The 17470-nt window shown below is 46.9% G+C and overlaps 1 protein-coding gene across 5 annotated transcripts in view; it reads right to left on the reverse strand.

Annotated features, from left to right (window-relative positions):
• NRG3 (neuregulin 3) overlaps positions 1 to 14719 on the reverse strand; it is a gene marked incomplete at both ends in the record, with an annotated part of 1054567 nt that extends 1039848 nt beyond the window's left edge. For all 5 annotated transcript variants that reach the window (XM_079793948.1, XM_079793950.1, XM_079793947.1 and 2 more), the window contains one exon: positions 13876 to 14719. In XM_079793948.1, the coding sequence (XP_079650074.1) occupies positions 13876 to 14719 (844 nt within the window). The remainder of the gene's footprint in view (positions 1 to 13875) is intronic.
• Positions 14720 to 17470: the final 2751 nt, after the last annotated feature.

The raw sequence follows: 17470 nt of genomic DNA on the forward strand, positions 1-17470 counted from the left end.
TCGTGTGTATCATGCACTCAAATGCTCCCACCCGGGGAGGCTTACACTGAAAAGGAGAGAGGGTAGCTCATGGAATCTCCCTAAGCTGGGCTCCTGAGAACCCGGAAGGCCTGTTTCTCAGACTTTCAGGCATGAACAAAGGAGTCATGATCAATGTCTGTAAACAAAAAAAAATCCATAAACTCAGGCCACCACCTGGTAGCACAATGTAAAGGCCAAAGGAATGTTTTGAGATATTTCTCTTGTATTTTTAGGTTTGTATTGATGTAGACAAATAGTACACAAATCATCCGCATACAGTTCAATGAATTTTGACACACAGAACTCCCCCATGTAATTAACACCCAGATCAAGCAGCAGAATATTATCAATACCCTACAGCCTCAAATCTTGGGTCTCTTTCCATTCACTTCCTGCCTCCTCCCCAAAGTTATCACTATCTTGACCTCTACCATTAAACATTGTATAAACAGAATCATGTTTTGTTCTGATTTTTTGCTCACCAATGTGAGCTATCCTAAAAGACTCTGAGCACAACTCATCACCAAATTAAAGGGCTATGTGTCCTACAAATCACCTCTTCCCATTGGCCTATGGAATGTACCTATCTGTAGTTCACCCTCCTAACTGTATTATGTGAATAAATACCGTGTGATTCTGTGACAGCCTTACAGCATCTGGAATTGGTCCCTCCATCTGCTGTTATTTGACCTAAGCCCTCCCTTCTAAGACCCAACACTACAAACTAGCCTCTGTATTTTCCTTCCATTTGCTCCTTAAAATAGACCAGGTAATTGGTTACCATACATACAAGTGATTGATTTCTATCGGCTATATGCATCTGTAGCAATACTATTAAAGACTGCCCCACATCTGCAGACTTGAAGAGCCATTAAGTAACTCATTAAACTTCCATCTTCTTCATTCCTGTAAGGTCAAGGCTAATAGTCCAAGCAAGGCCTAGGGTAAGACACTCTGCCTTCAATATTTCCCATGAGCAAATGGAATGAGTTTGTATTTCTACAGATCTGCATTTCATAGCAGGAACCCAATTCAGTCAACACTTTAATGCTGACACCACCGATGAAGACACAAACTCTTAGCCCAGCCGGTGTAGCTCGGTGGTTGAGCATTGACCTATGAACCAGGAGGACCAGGAGATCATGGTTCGATTCCCAGTCAAGGTACATGCCAGGGTTGCAGGCTCAATCCCCAGGAGGGGGCATGCAGTAAGCAGCCTACCAATAATTCTCATCATCGATGTTTCTATCTCTTCTTCTCCTTTCCTCTTTCTGAAATCAATAAAAAATATATATTAAAATTTCTTTTTTAAAAAAAAGACAAAAACTCTTAGACCAAAAAAAAAGTCTTCACAGAACCAAGACCAATAATTGAACTGATTCTGATTCATCAAGCATATTCTTTACTTTTTCAAAAGTTTAAAAAAATCTCTATTTAGAATAATTCATGACTATTAAATAACACTTAGAAAATAGAGCAAAATACAATAAACTAAATAGTATTCCTGTTCCATAATACACAAATCGCCATCATTAACAATTTGGTAAACTTCCTTTGAACACAGTCACTATATATTAAATATATCTATTAATCTACATAGCTCAGTATAACTAGCATCTAATATAATTTTCCACCCAGAGTTTTAGATAATTACATAAGAAACATTTTCTAATATACCTAAATTACTAAAAACTCAATTTAACCTATCATATGAGTAAAATGTGTTGTATTATTTCATTTTAACCTCAAACATACAAATGTACATACACTTGCTAAATATTTGTCTAAAGAATTCAAGGCTTGGAAGAAACCAAGATGGCGGCATAGGTAAACACCTAAACTGCTGCCTCGCACAACAATATCAAAACTACAACTAAAAGACAAAACAGACACCATTCAAAACCACAGGAAAGCTGGCTGAGTGGAAATTCTACAACTAGAAGGAAAGAGGAAAGCACATTGAGACTCAGGGGAGCTGCAAAAGGCTGAGGTACGGAGACGCGTGCGCAGGGAGAGGACCGGTGGCTGAGTGCACGGGAGGCTGAGTGCGCGGCTGGCTTTCTAAAGCAGGAGGGAGACAGAAGCTCCCGACTGCGCTAAACTCCTGTCCCAGGCGAGACTCTGGGAATCCAGACTCATTCGGGGGGAATCTGGACTGTCAGGAAAAGAGAAACCACACTGAGACTCAGGGGAGCTGCAGAAGGCAGAGGTCTGGAGGTGCACGCTCGCAGAGAGGACTGACTGCTGAGTGCACAGGCGGCTGAGTGCACGGCTGGCTTTCTAAAGCGGGAAGGAGACGGAAGCTCCTGACTGCGCTGAACTCCAGTCCCAGCTGAATTTCTGGGAACCCAGACTCATTTGGGGAGAAACTGGACTGTCGGGCAGCGGGCGAAACTCAAGGGCGGCTTTCTCTCAGAGGTGCTTGCAGCAATTACCGAGGGACACTGAGACCCAGGGGCCTCATAGGGCAGGGCTGACGGGAAGGCAAGGCTGTCTGCTCCACCCTGAGACTCCGCCCCATCCAAGCTGAGCAAAGAGGCTTTTACAATTTTGCAAGTCTTGTCTCATAAGGGTGTCTCCAGCTCAAAAGTTCTCCCAGGGTAGACACAGCTGATCCTCACAGCCAGTTGGCCTAGAGGTCAATTCCTCCCAGTGATACCAACAACAATCAAGACTTAACTACAGCAAAGCTGTGCACACAGTCCACAAAGGGGTGCACCAAGAGTGTCCACCTCAGGTAACTGGGGAGGCTGAGCCACTGGGCCCTATAGGACACCTAGCACACAAAGCTACTCTACCAACTCAGGGAAGCAGCGAAAATGCAGAGACAAAGAAACAGATCACAAATGAAAGAAAGGAGGAAAGCAAATGACTGGATATAGAGTTCAAAACCACAGTTATAAGGATTTTCAAGAATTTTCTAGAAAACGCCGATAAATTTAGCAAGACACCCAAGGATATGAAAAAGGACCAACTAGAAATTAAACATACACTGACTGAAATAAAAAATATTATACAGAGACCTAACAGCAGACTAGAAGATTGTAAGAATCAAGTCAAAGATTTGAAATACAAAGAAGCAAAAAACACCCAACCGGAAAAGAAAAAAAAAAAAGAATCCAAAAATTTGAAGACAGTGTAAGGAGCCTTTGGGACAACCTCAAACGTACCAACATCCGAATTATGGGGGTGCCAGAGAAGAGAGAGAGCAAGATACTAAAAACCTATTTGAAGAAATAATGACCAAAAACTTCCCCCACCTGGTGAAAGAAATAGACTTACAAGTCCAGGAAGTGCACAGAACCCCAAACAAAAGGAATCCAAAGAGGACCACACAAAGACACATCATAATTAAAATGCCAAGAGCAAAAGACAAAGAGAGAATATTAAAAGCAGTAAGAGAAAAACAGTTAATTACCTACAAGGGAGCACCCATACGATTGTCAGCTGATTTCTCAACAGAAACTATGCAGGCCAGATGGGAGTGGCAAGAAATATTCAAAGTGATGAATAGCAAGAACCTACAACCAAGATTACTCTACCCAGCAAAGCTATCATTCAGAATTGAAGGGCAGATAAAGAGCTTCACAGATAAGAAAAAGCTAAAGGAGTTCATCACCACCAAACCAGTATTATATGAAATGCTGAAAGGTATTCTTTAAGAAGAGGAAGAAGAAGAAAAAGGTAAAGATAAAAATTATGAACAACAAATACTATCAACAAGTGAATCTAAAAATCAAGTGAATAAAAAATCTGATAAACAGAATAAACTGGTGAATATAATAGAATCAGGGGCATAGAAAGGGAGTGGACTGACAATTCTTGGGGGGAAAGGGGTGTGGGGGGTGCGGGAAGAGACTGGACAAAAATCGTACACCTATGGATGAGGACAGTGGGGGGAGATAAGGGCAGAGGGGGGGTGGGGACCGGGTGGAGGGGAGCTGGGGGGGGGGGGAAGAGGAACAACTGTAATAATCTGAACAATAAAGATTTATTAAATTTTTTAAAAAAAGAATTCAAGGCTTTTCTCTGAGTAACTTGCTTTTCTCCTTCTTGTGAAAAATTATACCCAAAATGTATAGAGCAATATTTCCATTTCAGTGTATTTATTGTGGAATTAGAATGTGAAGCCACATGTGAAACAATCCAAGTGCAAATATTTTTATGAACATATAAAAATATTCTCTCTTAAACTTGCCCACAACTTCTTCAAGAAGTTTTTAAGTGACTTATCTTTATGAAGTATATCAAAAGTAATCAATTTAGTAGTTCTAATAGAAACCACAACTAATTAATTGGTTTGCATACTATTTAAATACAACAAATGGCATAAACAGGTTTGGGAACTAATAACACATGTAATACTAGGTAAACATACCTCTTATTTGGTGAAGTCAAAAACCCTACCAACGGTGGCTACTTAGAATGAAGTGAGCATTTACCAGATTTTTAATACAGAAATATTCTCATACTCAAAAGTCAGTTGAACGAAATTCAGTCAAGATAGTGTTTATAAGCATTCCTGCACCCCATTTTCACCTTTTTATTCCTAGAGTCTCCAGATTTTGCCATCATGCTGAGAAAAAATTTTGTTTAACAATAAATGTGGGTATGCAATCTCATTTCCCCTCTTCTTTATGAGCACAGCTGTCATCCTCAGTGCACAGGATTCATGCACAGTCTGTGGTGTTTTGACAATACAGGCTTCCTGACATTCCAGCATTCCAATCCTTCAGTGTGGCTACTCAAAGGTATATAACACAATCTTGGCACCTGACTTACTTCTGTTTTATTTGTATGAATTTGCAAAAAGTAGAAAACCCAATTATCTTTCACTTTAACCAAGAGAATATTTTCTTCATGACATTTGCTGCACAGAAATGTCAAACAAATAAGCAATGATCGGGTCAATCTGTGGTAGTATCCTTGGTAGATCACCAGGGTCTCACCAATATTCCTCTTCTTAGGACCGCTGGCTAGTCCAAGGCGGGCACCTTGTACGTGGTGCCAGGAGGAAGTCAGGTGCTCTGCAGCAGACACTGCCTGTGGTGCAACACCCAACACTTGGTATTTAGGGTCCACCTGTTCCCACACCTTTCATTGGCCAACCTCAGCATATGATGCAGTAACTCCTATGATCAAAGCAAATTTGGAATGGGTGGCGAAGACAATTTTGGCTAGATTTTAGGAAGCAGAGGAAGTCTGGAACTGTTTTCTGTCATTCTTCTATTGAATCATGTGCAACCAGCCATAGGAGGAAACAGTTAAGAAGATCAAGGAATAGAAGTGTAGAGGAACATTCTTTATCTTTTGTTCAAACATCCTCTAAATTTCTCTGTGGATTGAAAATTAGGGCCATTTCTCTGGTTAAACAGGCTCCCATTTACCATAGAAAAAAAGAGGTACAGAGCAGATGTACCATTTAAGGAGTTTACGGTGGCATATGCCATAGTCAATGAGCTACGGGCTTGAAAGAGGCAATGTACACTGATATGGCCATACTTATCAATGGGTTAGGATTTGGGGTGGGAGAGATTAACCTGTAAAATAATGTTCTGATCTTCCTGATCCTTCCGACCATGCCACTTGAGCATGTCCTAAGCCCGTGGTCGACAAACTGTGGCTCGCGAGCCACGTGCAGCTCTTTGGCCCCTTGAGTGTGGCCCTTCCACAAAATACCACTGCCTGGGCGAGTCTATTTTGAAGAAGTGGCGTTAGAAGAAGTTCAAGTTTAAAAAATTTGGCTCTCAAAAGAAATTTCAATCATTGTACTGTTGATATTTGCCTCTGTTGACTAATGAGTTTGCCGACCACTGTCCTAAGCAAATATAAAGCCACTCTAAGCCCAGCTCAATTCCCTGCGTGACAGATCATCAGACCTATGCTGCAGGCCTCAGTGATTGTCTTTGGGCCCGGATTTCAATAAATAAATACAACGAAGGATACACAGGCTGGTCCTCCTGGCACAGAGGAGAGCTCCACAAATGACAGGTCTAGCTTCTATTATCACCTAAATTCTCAGGCCCCTTCCAAGACTGCAACTCTGTGAAGAAAGAATCCTTCCAAAACTTCTAAAACAAAATCTCAGGGCACAGATATCCACAGAACCAGACCATGAGGAGGAGGGTTTGGCTTTTCTCTTAGTGAGCTTCTAACTTCCTGGCAATCCATAGGAAGATCGTGCCGAGGGTCACAAGTGGTCATGGGAAGTGTATCTTAGGAGGTAACTGACATGTTCAGGAACACCTATCAAATGTTTGGCATAAAAAATTCTATTCTCATAACCCTGGCTGTAATGTATTAATGCTAAAGTAGTTGCATGGACTCAGATGATCTTTATTTTTAAAATATGCTCTTACAGCCTTTACTGCATCCAGGAAAGGCCTCAAAGACAACATCCTATCGTTGGAAGCTGCTTAAACGTCTATTATTAAACTTAATTCTGAATTTCCTTGAAGGCTTGTTTCTGACTGGCCTTGTTTTATGCCTGGGCATAGCAATCTATGATTTATGTACAATCTCCAACCTGTCTTGAAAAATAAAGACAAAACAGAAAAGTGATACTTTGAGATATAATTCAGGATGCAGTCTCCAACCAACACAGACATGAAGCAAGATCTTTGCAAAATGTTGGTACTGAAGTTCCTCAAAGTGCAAAGCCATACATCTAAAAGGCTCTTTGATGAATGCAAGCGATTGATCCTCTAAAACCTAAACCATAGTAACTCCTAAATTAAGAGGGGAACAGAATGCAATGCAGAACTGCCTGTTTTTACTCAAGTTCTCTCCAAACTCCAAAGCTCAATGGCAGTACGACAGTGCGGGAAAGGAACAGAACGGGTCCCTGAGGCATTCTTCCTTTTATCAAGAATTTTCAGATTCGCGTAGATTTCAGATTTCCAGTTAATACAGCAATCTCACTCACTTCCCCAAAATTTCAGTGCGTCTCTTTGATAAGCATATGTCCAAACTAGGCTTTAAAAAAACATCTACCAAGCAAAGGATGAGAAATGGTGGGTATAGTTTGTGACGAAACTCCCAAGACGAGGTAGATTTCCGCACCATATTCTCCTGTGTGTGCAGGTACCAGAGAGGAACTCAGGGGAGGTCCGAGGCACAAGAATCATCATCGCTCATCGTGATGAAAGATCCTTCAAGCTTGGTAGCAAACTAGCTCCAATATTTCAACTGACATCAATGTCCTGATGGTTCTTGGGTAAAAATGGTTAGCCTGTCCACTTCCCATTTCTCTGACATTAAAACAGGAGAGGGTTTTGCAGTTTACAAGCTCTTTTACACGTGGCATCAGAGGCAGGTTATTACCATCACCCTCATTGTCCCAGGGGAGCGGTGAAAGTTCGCAGAGATTAATTTGGTTCTCTGAGGTTGCATAGCCATCACAGGATTCAAGGCTGCAGGTTTTGTGCTTGTTCCTGACATATACATACAAAGCTTTGTCAGCCTCCCACGAAAGTCTCTAAAAAATACGGTCGTGACGGACTCACATTTTCCATACGTAACCTACTACAGAAGGCACTTTCTCAAGTGACCTCCCCTTAGTTGCTGTTCACCACTCCTCAGTGTGATGAACATGGTGAAGAGGTCACGGCCACCAGGCCAAGCTCAAGGAAGCCTGCACAGTTCTGCAACCACCTGCTGGGCGGTGAGCTCACCACCACTCCGCTGGGGTAACAAACCCACGTATGCCAGTTGTTCTCACTGTAACTATGTCATGTAGTTCAATGTTACGTCAGCCGGTGATATACAATTGTGGGAATGAAAGAGAACTGTAGTTTCTATTAAAATGCAGTGGAATGCTTTGAAGAAATTCCAAACGGTGAGTTGTTTAAAAAAATAGAAGAAAATTATTTTGAGTTAAGTGGGCAAGAAAACTGTAAAAGGTTCCAGGGCAGGCGCACATTGTAGTCTCTATGGAGAATCTGGGTTCAGATTCCTTCACAAGAATCTTTAAAGAAGAAACAGGTAATTCGAGGTATCGTTTATGAAAAAAGAAAAAATTGAAAAGATGTTAGGATCAAATAGATACATACTCAAGAGAAAGCCTTGCCCATATAACCCGTAGACAGACAGCAGTGTGGTGATGGCCAGAGGGAAGGGGTGCCGGGCCGGATGGAGTGGGCAAAGGGGAGGGGGGGTTGGGGACACCTGTAATAATGTCAACAATAAAATAAAGTTCAGAAGAAAAGGAAAAGCCTTATCCCCACATCAAGGTGGGGAGAATGAACACTGGACACATTTTTTTATTTTTAAACCATTACTTTTGTAGATCTTTTATAGATTTTTTTAAAGTAACCAATTAACTACCAGCATTTCAATGCCCTAAATTGATGTTAAATGTTCATTAAGATGAATTAAAAAAAAAACAAAACACATGACATGTATTATGAAAACATTAAATTATATGAAAGGATATAGTAGCTTCTGTTCAATTGTACAATTACTTTTGTGGCTGTAAGTGCTGGCACATTGGTATGATTGTTACACTGATCTATGTGGGATAATAAATGGCCATTAGTCTTCCACCAACTTTTTGGAATCCCTTAAAAAAGTTAAAAAGTTTAAAAATAAAGCACTAGGTCCATTAAAAAATTCAACTGCCTAAATGGGTAGAAAAACAATTTTTCCTAACTTTCCACATCCACTTATACACACTCTAACATGTCTTACCAAAAGGACTGACTTTTAAAACCACTGAAAAGTCTGTGAGGACCTTTCAGAGGAGTCCTGATTCAACGCCCTGCACGGCTGGGAAGGCAGGCGTGCAGGCAGTGAGACCAAGGTGAGCATGGAGAGCCACGCCAAACCTGAGTCCTGAGACTTCCATCAGTAACTGTGCGATGGGGAAACGCCTGTTTAGGTATGTTTTCATCCGGGTGTTACAAAGGTTTAAATTGAGTCCACGCCTCCCTCCTGCCTTCAATTCACCACATACATGCTCGAGAGGAAACCTTCCGGCCTGTAGACAAGCAAAATCCCTGGGACCTCACAACGTCTCAGTGGAATTTGTCAACACAGTCCCCGCGCTGTGCCTTGTGCCTCACCAAACACAAGAGTCTGAAGATAAAAACAGATTCAAAGGGAGAAGAATGAATTTCAGTCCTATTCATAAGCAATTCAAATGCATTTTGCAGACTGAGATTTATGGCTCTTCCCTTGCTCTTGTATATTTCAGGGCCAACTTTCATGTTCCATTTTCGACATCCCAGATAGAAAATTGAGATACGTTTGGCACTGGATCTGAGCGGGGATAAGGAAAGACCTTCTACAAAATAAGCAAAAGGAAAATCAGCCTTCTCCCCACTGTGGCATGGAGAGGAGGAAGGGGTGGGAGAGGGCGAGTATTCCAGAGGGAAGAGAGACCTTGTTCCTCTACACACGAGCCCACCCAGCATGGCCCTGGGTTCAAACTCGGCACCCGCACTCTTGCTTATGGCACAGCCTGGATTTAGAAACGTTGTTTTCTTCCGTATCAGAGAGAGGTTGCCACAAACCAGCTATGTGTGTTCGTGTGCTTGTTTCTCTTTCTTTCTGACAAGTTTATGGGTCAACGCTGAGCGTTTAAAAAGGCGAGCAGGGAAATACAAAGGTGGCTGCATTCACACGTCAGACCTGCAGAAAGGACTCTGTGTTAGCAACGGCACTGCCAATCCCTTACCTCAGCCATGAGGCACTGAAAAGGGAGGCTCAAACCACAGTCATAAGGCACTGAGACCAAATTGTCAATTCTGTCCCCACCACGCCCCCTTTTCTTCCGTTTGGACCATGAAGTACAACATAAGTGTCTAGAGAATACAATGTACAGTAAGATTGATTAAAGCAGAGAAGTCTCATAATCCTGTATTAAGGCCAAAGGAAATCAAAACATACTCGGGTTGCAGCATGTGCTCATAAAAAAGCTCTCAATTGGATTTCATAAGAAATATTGATCTTGAGCTCTGAATCCTCTCACTCTGGCTACCACGCATGATTGGGGTCAGTACCTTCTATGTTGAAATTCCTTCGAGGGCCCAATTCATGTAGACAGAAGACAATGTATTAGAGTACGTTTATTAAAACAAATTTTATCTCAGGCTGCTTATAAAAGCAACCAAGAATACTCTTATTGGAAGACTAGATATGTTTAAAAGGAAGAGAGAGGAAAACAGTGCATGTTATCTATGGCTCTCTTCAACACTACAAAACATGTTGAGGTAAAGTTTTATTTAAACAGACTTGGTTATATTAAGATTATCTCAATATCATGTTTAAACATCAATGATATATTTTTACATCCATTTCTTCACTAAGTACACCATTCAAGATTTGTGATCCATCTTCCTCGTTGGAATTAACTATGTACCTTCCAAAAGTATCACCCATTAAAACCGGCTCTTTGTCTTTTGTAGGTGAATTTCGCCAATGGCTCTGATCTTTCTCCTATTAGTGTATTTTGCTGAGTAAAATAACAATTCATGTTTGCACTGACAACATTCTACATAGATGTTTCAAGTCTGAAAACACAACCCAATGCGATGTAAAAATCACTGTTTCTCTACTGTCTGTAGTGAATCCCTCCTTGGCTTGAAAAAAAATTATAAACTAATCTAAACTTTCAGATGCAAAATGCTTCAAAGATGCGTTTGGTTAAAATAATCCACTAGTGTCAATATGTTTATGATGCTTCTTTCTAAAACGTCTGAAGGGAAGGCAAATCCTGGGCAACTAACGGGGAACCCAAGCGGTCCCAGTAGCAGAGGGAAGTTTTGGTTCAGCTCATGGTCTAAAGGTGGGAAGATGAGAGGAGTGGATTTCCAAACCCTTCTTCTCCCTCTGCCTTTCAGGTTCAACATTTCCTCATCTCTGATCCTTCAGAACATTAGAAACAATTTCTAAACTGGGCCTTCCACAGAGCAAAATAGCTTCTGCTTGCAAAACTCCTATTATCCACCAGCAAGTTTATTCTCGAGTGAGCCAGCCTCTTCTACTCCAAAGAGCTGTGCTGCCTTTATGCAGAGTCCTTCTGACTGACCTAAGATGAACAAAAAGCCATCCATTCTATAAGCCTCGAGGTGGTCAAGTCAAGAGCAAAGATCCTGGCCATTAAGAATTGGTTAGTGTAAAAAAAAAAAAAAGCAGAGCATCATCCTTTGCTGTCCATAGGTGCTATAACCCAGTCCATGGCTTTCAATTTAAAAAAAAGAAAGACAAAAGGAAAGAAAAAAGCCCACTGAACCCTGGAGTAGGAGCTAGGCCAAAGAGGAATTTCTCTCCTGGGAACTTTAGTAACATAATCGAAACAAGTGAAAAATGTAAATACCAGACAGGCCATTCTTCAGCCCACAGAAGCAGTGGTGAAATCCCTCAAATGAAATCTTCATTTCAGTTTGTTAATCATGCAGCAATCTTGGACCAAAAAATAATTAAACCGTACTTTTTCTTTAAATTACCATACAACCTATGTATTTAAACTTATCTTTTATGGAAACTACATAATCTTCCTTTCATTAAAATTTCCCTTGTTGATATATGCAAACCAGGTCAGTTTCTGCTGGATTTGCATACTTGCATTTTATCCCTTAATTTGACTTCTTATTAAAGGTTTAAAAAAAGAAAAAGACCTGGACTTCAGATACGCATAAAACAAATACTGCTTATATGTCTATGTGAACACTGACACCATTAACAGACCCCTCCCCTTTTCCTTGGGGCTGAGAGCCCTGTCAATAATCATTACTTATTAAACAGTCTGCCATCCTCTTCTACAGAATGTAGGAAAGGAGTATGGAGGGATAGAAATAATTACCTTGGGCTTAAAAAAAAAAAACAAAAACCTCCGAACGGATCACAAGGAAACCAATTGAAAAGGAACATGAAATACCTCCCCATTCTATCCCCCTCCTCCCCCGTGTGCATGCTCCCCCCACACACACCCCCTCCCCACACAGGAGATTGAGAAGTACACCCATGCTCCATTATTCCTATCAACTGTATCAAAAGAAAAGATAAAAAAATCTGGGATTTTCAGAATCGACACATATATTTTCAATCCACTGCAAATGTTCACACATACACTTGCACATCCTTTATCCCTTCACAAAACTCATGCTAGATTTGTTGAGAGAAGCCTCTGAACACCTCCTGAGAAAACGCATTCCCAGAAATGACTGCTTCAGCCAAAGGAGAGAGAAGTGGCAAGTTACTGGTTCGACTGCCATTCCGGTTTGTGGCAGATTCCCTCCTTTGCCTCTCCTCCCTGTCTCCCAGCTGATCTTCTAGCCTATTTTTTCCAAAGCAGAATAAGGAATGGCATAAGGAATTTCTCTCTTTTTTTACTTACAAATATACTAACTCCTAAATTAAAAAAAAAAAAGTTTTCAAGGATTAACACCCAGGGTAAGAAAGACCACAGATCAGGGAAATGAGAAATTACCCGATGCCTGAAACCAACCAAGGTATTCCTATTGAAGAGTTCATGCTGAGCACTCTGCCTTTTCCCCAGATGTTAAGGCTCAAAACCCAAATACACTATGAAGACAGCACAACCGGGCAATTTCGGGAGAACAGCCTTGCACAGAACTTGAACTGGCAGACTGGGAGTTTGTCCTAAATAACCTTCACAGGTTGTACAAACTGTTCCCAGATCCTGATCAATAGTCAGATTAAGAAGCTCCCTGAGATTTCCTTACTTTAAGAACAAGGTGGGGACTGGGGATGGGGTGTCAATCAGTCATCTACAACCTTCATAAAGACATAGAGAAATATACACCTCCTATAGGAATACACAGAAAGCTATCATGCTTTGGGTAAACCGGCCAATGCTGGCAGCAACTGAGCAGAGGTTGGAGATGCTACATTCCAAGTGTGACCTGTTTCGAAAGGGTTGGATGTGGTCATCCTTGAATGCACAGAGCTCTGTCCCACTCCACCTGTATTTTTCAGGCACAGAGGGCGGGGCGATTAGGCTCACACCCCACCTTTGGGAAAGGAAGAAAAGCAAATGCTTGGCAGAGCTGAAAGCACTCCTCCTTGTCAGGACCCTAGAGGCGGCAGCTCTGCAGGGCTCCCTGCATGTTTCCCCCCAGTTCACTCACTCTCGTTGGCCACAGAATCAATTTCCACACTAGGAATGGCCATGGGCAGGCTGGGGGGGTGGGGGGGCGGTAGGGGTGAGGGCGGGGGGCGGGGATCAGTTGAGCCCTTTGCTGAGAACCGCCCCCTTTCCCTACTTCCCCCAATAGCTTCAAATTAACCCTTCCCGATCCCAGCCCGGGTCAGGGCTGCTCTGAGTGTCTCCAGCTTCTTTTCGCCAACATCTCCATCAAACCATCAGCCCACGCCCTCCACCGCCCCACAGGGACGTAACTTCCCTGGGTGGTTTATGTTGGTCAGTTGGCATTTGCTTCTCCTTCCTTCCTAAAGGCAGGGAAAGGGCTCATTGCCTTGGGGAAGGCCCACCCTCCCTTCCTCCCCCCTTCCTCCCGGCTCTTAAAAGGAGCCAGATCCCAGAGCCGGCTAGCAGGTCTGCAGTGTGGAGGCTGCGCTCTCGCGTTAACCCTTTGAAGGGAGTTAGGTGTGTTCTCATTTGGGACCCACTGAAGCAGGGCCCCGTGGAGCTTGGCGATCTCCTTCCACTTCCTGCCGCCCCCACCCCACACCTGTACCCCCAAACAGGCAGGCGCCGTGTTCCTCCCTTGCGGCCAGTTTTAACTATCTGTCTCACAAAGTGCTCCAAACCTGGAACGGGGGTGCTGGGGGGAGAGGGGGTGTTAGATGACAGGCAGCAAGGGGAAAAGACAGCGGGAGGAAAGAGGAAAGTCGGTAGTAGATCAGAGTTCAAACACAGGGTTTACTTACGAAATTTGGGGCTGGTGCTAGTCTCTGGCGCGGTGGTGGTCGAGGAGGAAGACGAGGTGGTGGTGGTGGTGGGGGAGGAGGAGGCGGCGACAGCATCCTGAAAGGGAGACAGGGTCCAGGAGGGAGTGGAATCGTGAAGGTAGGAGGAGGTAGCGAATGCCGCAGTGGGCCAGGAGGGCATTGCCTGGGTACTGGGGGTTCCTGGCACCGGGGGTCGGGAGCCTGGCGTGCTGCTACTGAAGAAGGGGGCCGTGGTGGACAGGACCGTCGAGGGGGCCGCAGTGTTCCGTGCCGTGGTGGAGCGCGGGCTGGCGCGAATGGGCACCCGGTGCCCAGGGAAGCGAGTGGGCGCCCGCGTGATGGTGGTCAGGCGGGTGCTAATCCGGTTGGGCGTCCTGGAAGAGGCGGCGCCGCCGGAGGCGGGGGTAGCGGGGGACGTGGTGGAAGTGGTCGCGGTGGTGGTCTCCATGGCCTTGGGGAAGGAGCTGGGCTTGGAGAGGAAGAAGGGGTCCTGGCCCATCCCCTTGGAGTCCACCAGGTCGGTGGGCACGTATTCCTTGACGGAGCCCACCACGATCCATTTGAGGAGCATCAGGCTGAGCCCTAGGCCGATAAAGCCGATGAACAGAGGCACCACGCACAGCCACGTCTGCTGCCGGTTCCACACGAAGCAGTCGCTACAGCGTAACTCCCGGGGGGGCTCGGCCGCCCCTTCGCCGCCGCCGTCCGGGCCCCCGCCCGCCGCCGCCGCCGCCGCCGCAGCCGCCGCGGTGCCCTCCTCGGCCGAGGCGGCGGCTGCCGAAGCGGCTCCCGGTGGCGAGGCAGCGGCCGCGCCTTCACTCATCCTAGGAGCCGGTCTTCACCTTCGCCCCCCCGAGGGCCGCGCCAGAGGCATGGGGCCGCGCCGGCCGGGCGCGGGCGCGGGCACGGGCTCCGGCGGCGGCGGGCTCGGCGCAGGCAGCGGCCGCGGCGGCCGCATGCAAATCGGCTCCCTGCCCCCACGCCCCTCCCCCCGAGAGGCGGGCGGCGGGCGGGGTGGAGCGGAGCGGGGGAGGGGACGGGCCGGGAGGGGGCGGCGAGCGCGCGCGAGAGGGGCGAGACGGCGGCGCCGCGGGCCGGTCAGGGAGCGGCGGGGCGCGGGTGCAGCCCGCCGAGCGGCCTCCTGTGCGCCGGGGCTCCGCGCCTGCTGCCGCTGCCGCCGCCCGCCGCCTGCCTGCGCTCCAGCCGCGCCGGCATCCTCGGGGCGCCGGCCCGCCCGCTCCCCCGGCGCCGGCCCGCGCCGCGCGGGGCCTCCCGCCGCCTTCAGGGGCCGAGCGGCCGGGCCGCGGAGCGCTGGGCGCCGGGGAGCCGCATTCCGACACAGGGGCCGCCCGGCCGCCGCTCGGACCTGGCGCGCCGCGATGGGGCGGCGGTGCACCTGTTCTTCGCCGCCCGCAGCCAACCCCCGGCCGGCGCGCTCCGGGAGACCAATCCGGGCGCCGCGCGGGTGCCAGCGCCGGGCTCGCCTCGCTCCCGCCGCCCGCGGCTCCGCGCCGCCGCCGCCGCGAGCCCGGGGTCGGGCGCACGGGACTCCCGCGTGGGCGCTGTGCCCCCCGCCGCGGAGGGGGGCCCACAGGCCGCAGTGGATTCGACACCACTCCCGGCGCCGCTGCCCGGGCGCGCGGAGAGAGAGGACGCGGGAAACCGCGTCGGGAATCCCGGGCGACGTGGAGCCGGACGCGGCGGCTCTGGCTGCGGGGCGGGTGCGTGAGAGCCCAGCCGCCGCGGACGGGCTGGGCTTCTAGCAGAGTAGCACCTCCCACCAACACCTGATGAGGTTTTCTTAATGCGCACAAGATTAATAAGCGATCCGGGCACCCCGCGCCTCCCTGGAAGTGTGTGGCAAAAGCAGTTCCCGACCCGGTGGGGAGGCCGCCTCGCGCGCCGCTGCTTTGGGGTCCAGGCTGCCGCTGCGGGGAAGGGAGCCGGGCGTGTGCGCGAGGGAGGGAGCCGGCGCTCCCTGCCTGACAGCGGGCGCCGGCGGATCTGGAGAGCCACCTGCCCTTGGAGTTCCTGAAAGACATGCTGGTGAAGCAGAGGACCTTTGTGCTGTTGAACCTAGCAGACACCCCCAAGCCGATTCATGATCACGTACCTTTTTAAAAAGTACTGCCTTTAAATGTAGATGTAGGCAAAGACACACATGTCACAAGGCAACTGACTGACGAAGGTAAAATTTAGAACGATTCGGGCTGGTATCCCTAATTGTGTTGCTGACTTCTTCCCTTGGGAAGAGAGGCACCCGTGTACCTCTCTCTCAGGTGCAGATGGGAGCTGCCTGGGGGACAGGGAGAGGAAGGAAAGAAAGAAGGAAGAGTCGGCCTCGGCATGGCTCATGCTGATGGTACAAAACCTCAATTCGTACCTCTCCCCAGATTTCCTGTTGGAAAGTGGAAACCGGAACACGATGTTTGTTATTTACAATCTCCAACACTGAGGTTGAGGATGGCGCCTCCTAAGACTCCTCCCCAGCACTGTGTAATTGGCGCGGATGGTGGACCCAGCATTCTCTTGACCTGCAGCAGTGTCCACAGAGGTGACTTTTTAAGGGTTCCATTTTAGTCACACGTGGAGAGCCTAACGGGACACTGAACAGACTGCAGAGAGCAGAGGGTGATAGAATCAGGAAGCCTCTGGGATTTGGTGCCTACCAAAGTAGTTTGCGAAGACACGGGTAATAAGTTATTTTGATGGCAGTAAAATGCAGCTGTCACCCTTTTCGGGTATAACGTTGAGACTTTCCCCACGGGAGAGCTTTTGATCTTTACGTTGATGGAACATGCCCTAATCCAGTAGTGCCGAATTAGGATTCCAACAATTGCAAGTGAACAAAATACCACAATCCCTTACACCTATATCCCTTCAACTTTCCAAGGAAGAATGGACCCAATCTTTGCCATCCAGGAGTTCTGGGCAGTCACTGGCCAGCCTTTTCTGTATAGCAAATAAAAGTTAGCTTTCACACAAAATGTGAACTTATATAGCAGGTGCTGCTGTTAGCTGTATGAGACAAAATGACTTCTCCAAGGCACTCCTAGTTCATTATCCACTCCCCCCGCCCCCCCTCCCCATTATTCCTGTGGTCTCTCCCTCCTTCATTCCAGGCTGAAATCCAGTGCAAAAAAAAGAGGTGCTGTCATGCTGCAGCGGGGCAAATGCCCCCCTGAAACTGCAGTCCTACAACCTCCCCCCGTGTTGTCTCCATGCTCCCCAGTGCTTCTTCAGCTACCTGTCCAAATTCCCTCCGCTTCTCATTTCCACTTCGCTCTAACAACTTATTTGTGGTTCCCTGTTGAGCTCATTTTCTCGCAGCTCCCAGGCCACTGCACCTGACTAACCATTAGCTGTGCTCACAGTGAACATCATCACCAGAGGGAAAGGAAAAGGAAGAGCCCATTGCACTGGGGAGCAGGTTGTATTAGCCATCCAAGAAAGCTTCGCCGGTGCAGCCATCATTAACTTGCAGTTTTATTGTGAGGCTCCCTGGTAGCAGGTGATAAGCACTGGAACTGGAATTGAGGGTGGGGTGGGGGTGTTAACAGCTGAGGTCAAGGAC

This window comes from Cnephaeus nilssonii, assembly GCF_951640355.1.
Source record: "Cnephaeus nilssonii genome assembly, chromosome: 16".
In the NCBI taxonomy this organism is placed as follows: Eukaryota; Metazoa; Chordata; class Mammalia; order Chiroptera; family Vespertilionidae; genus Cnephaeus; species Cnephaeus nilssonii.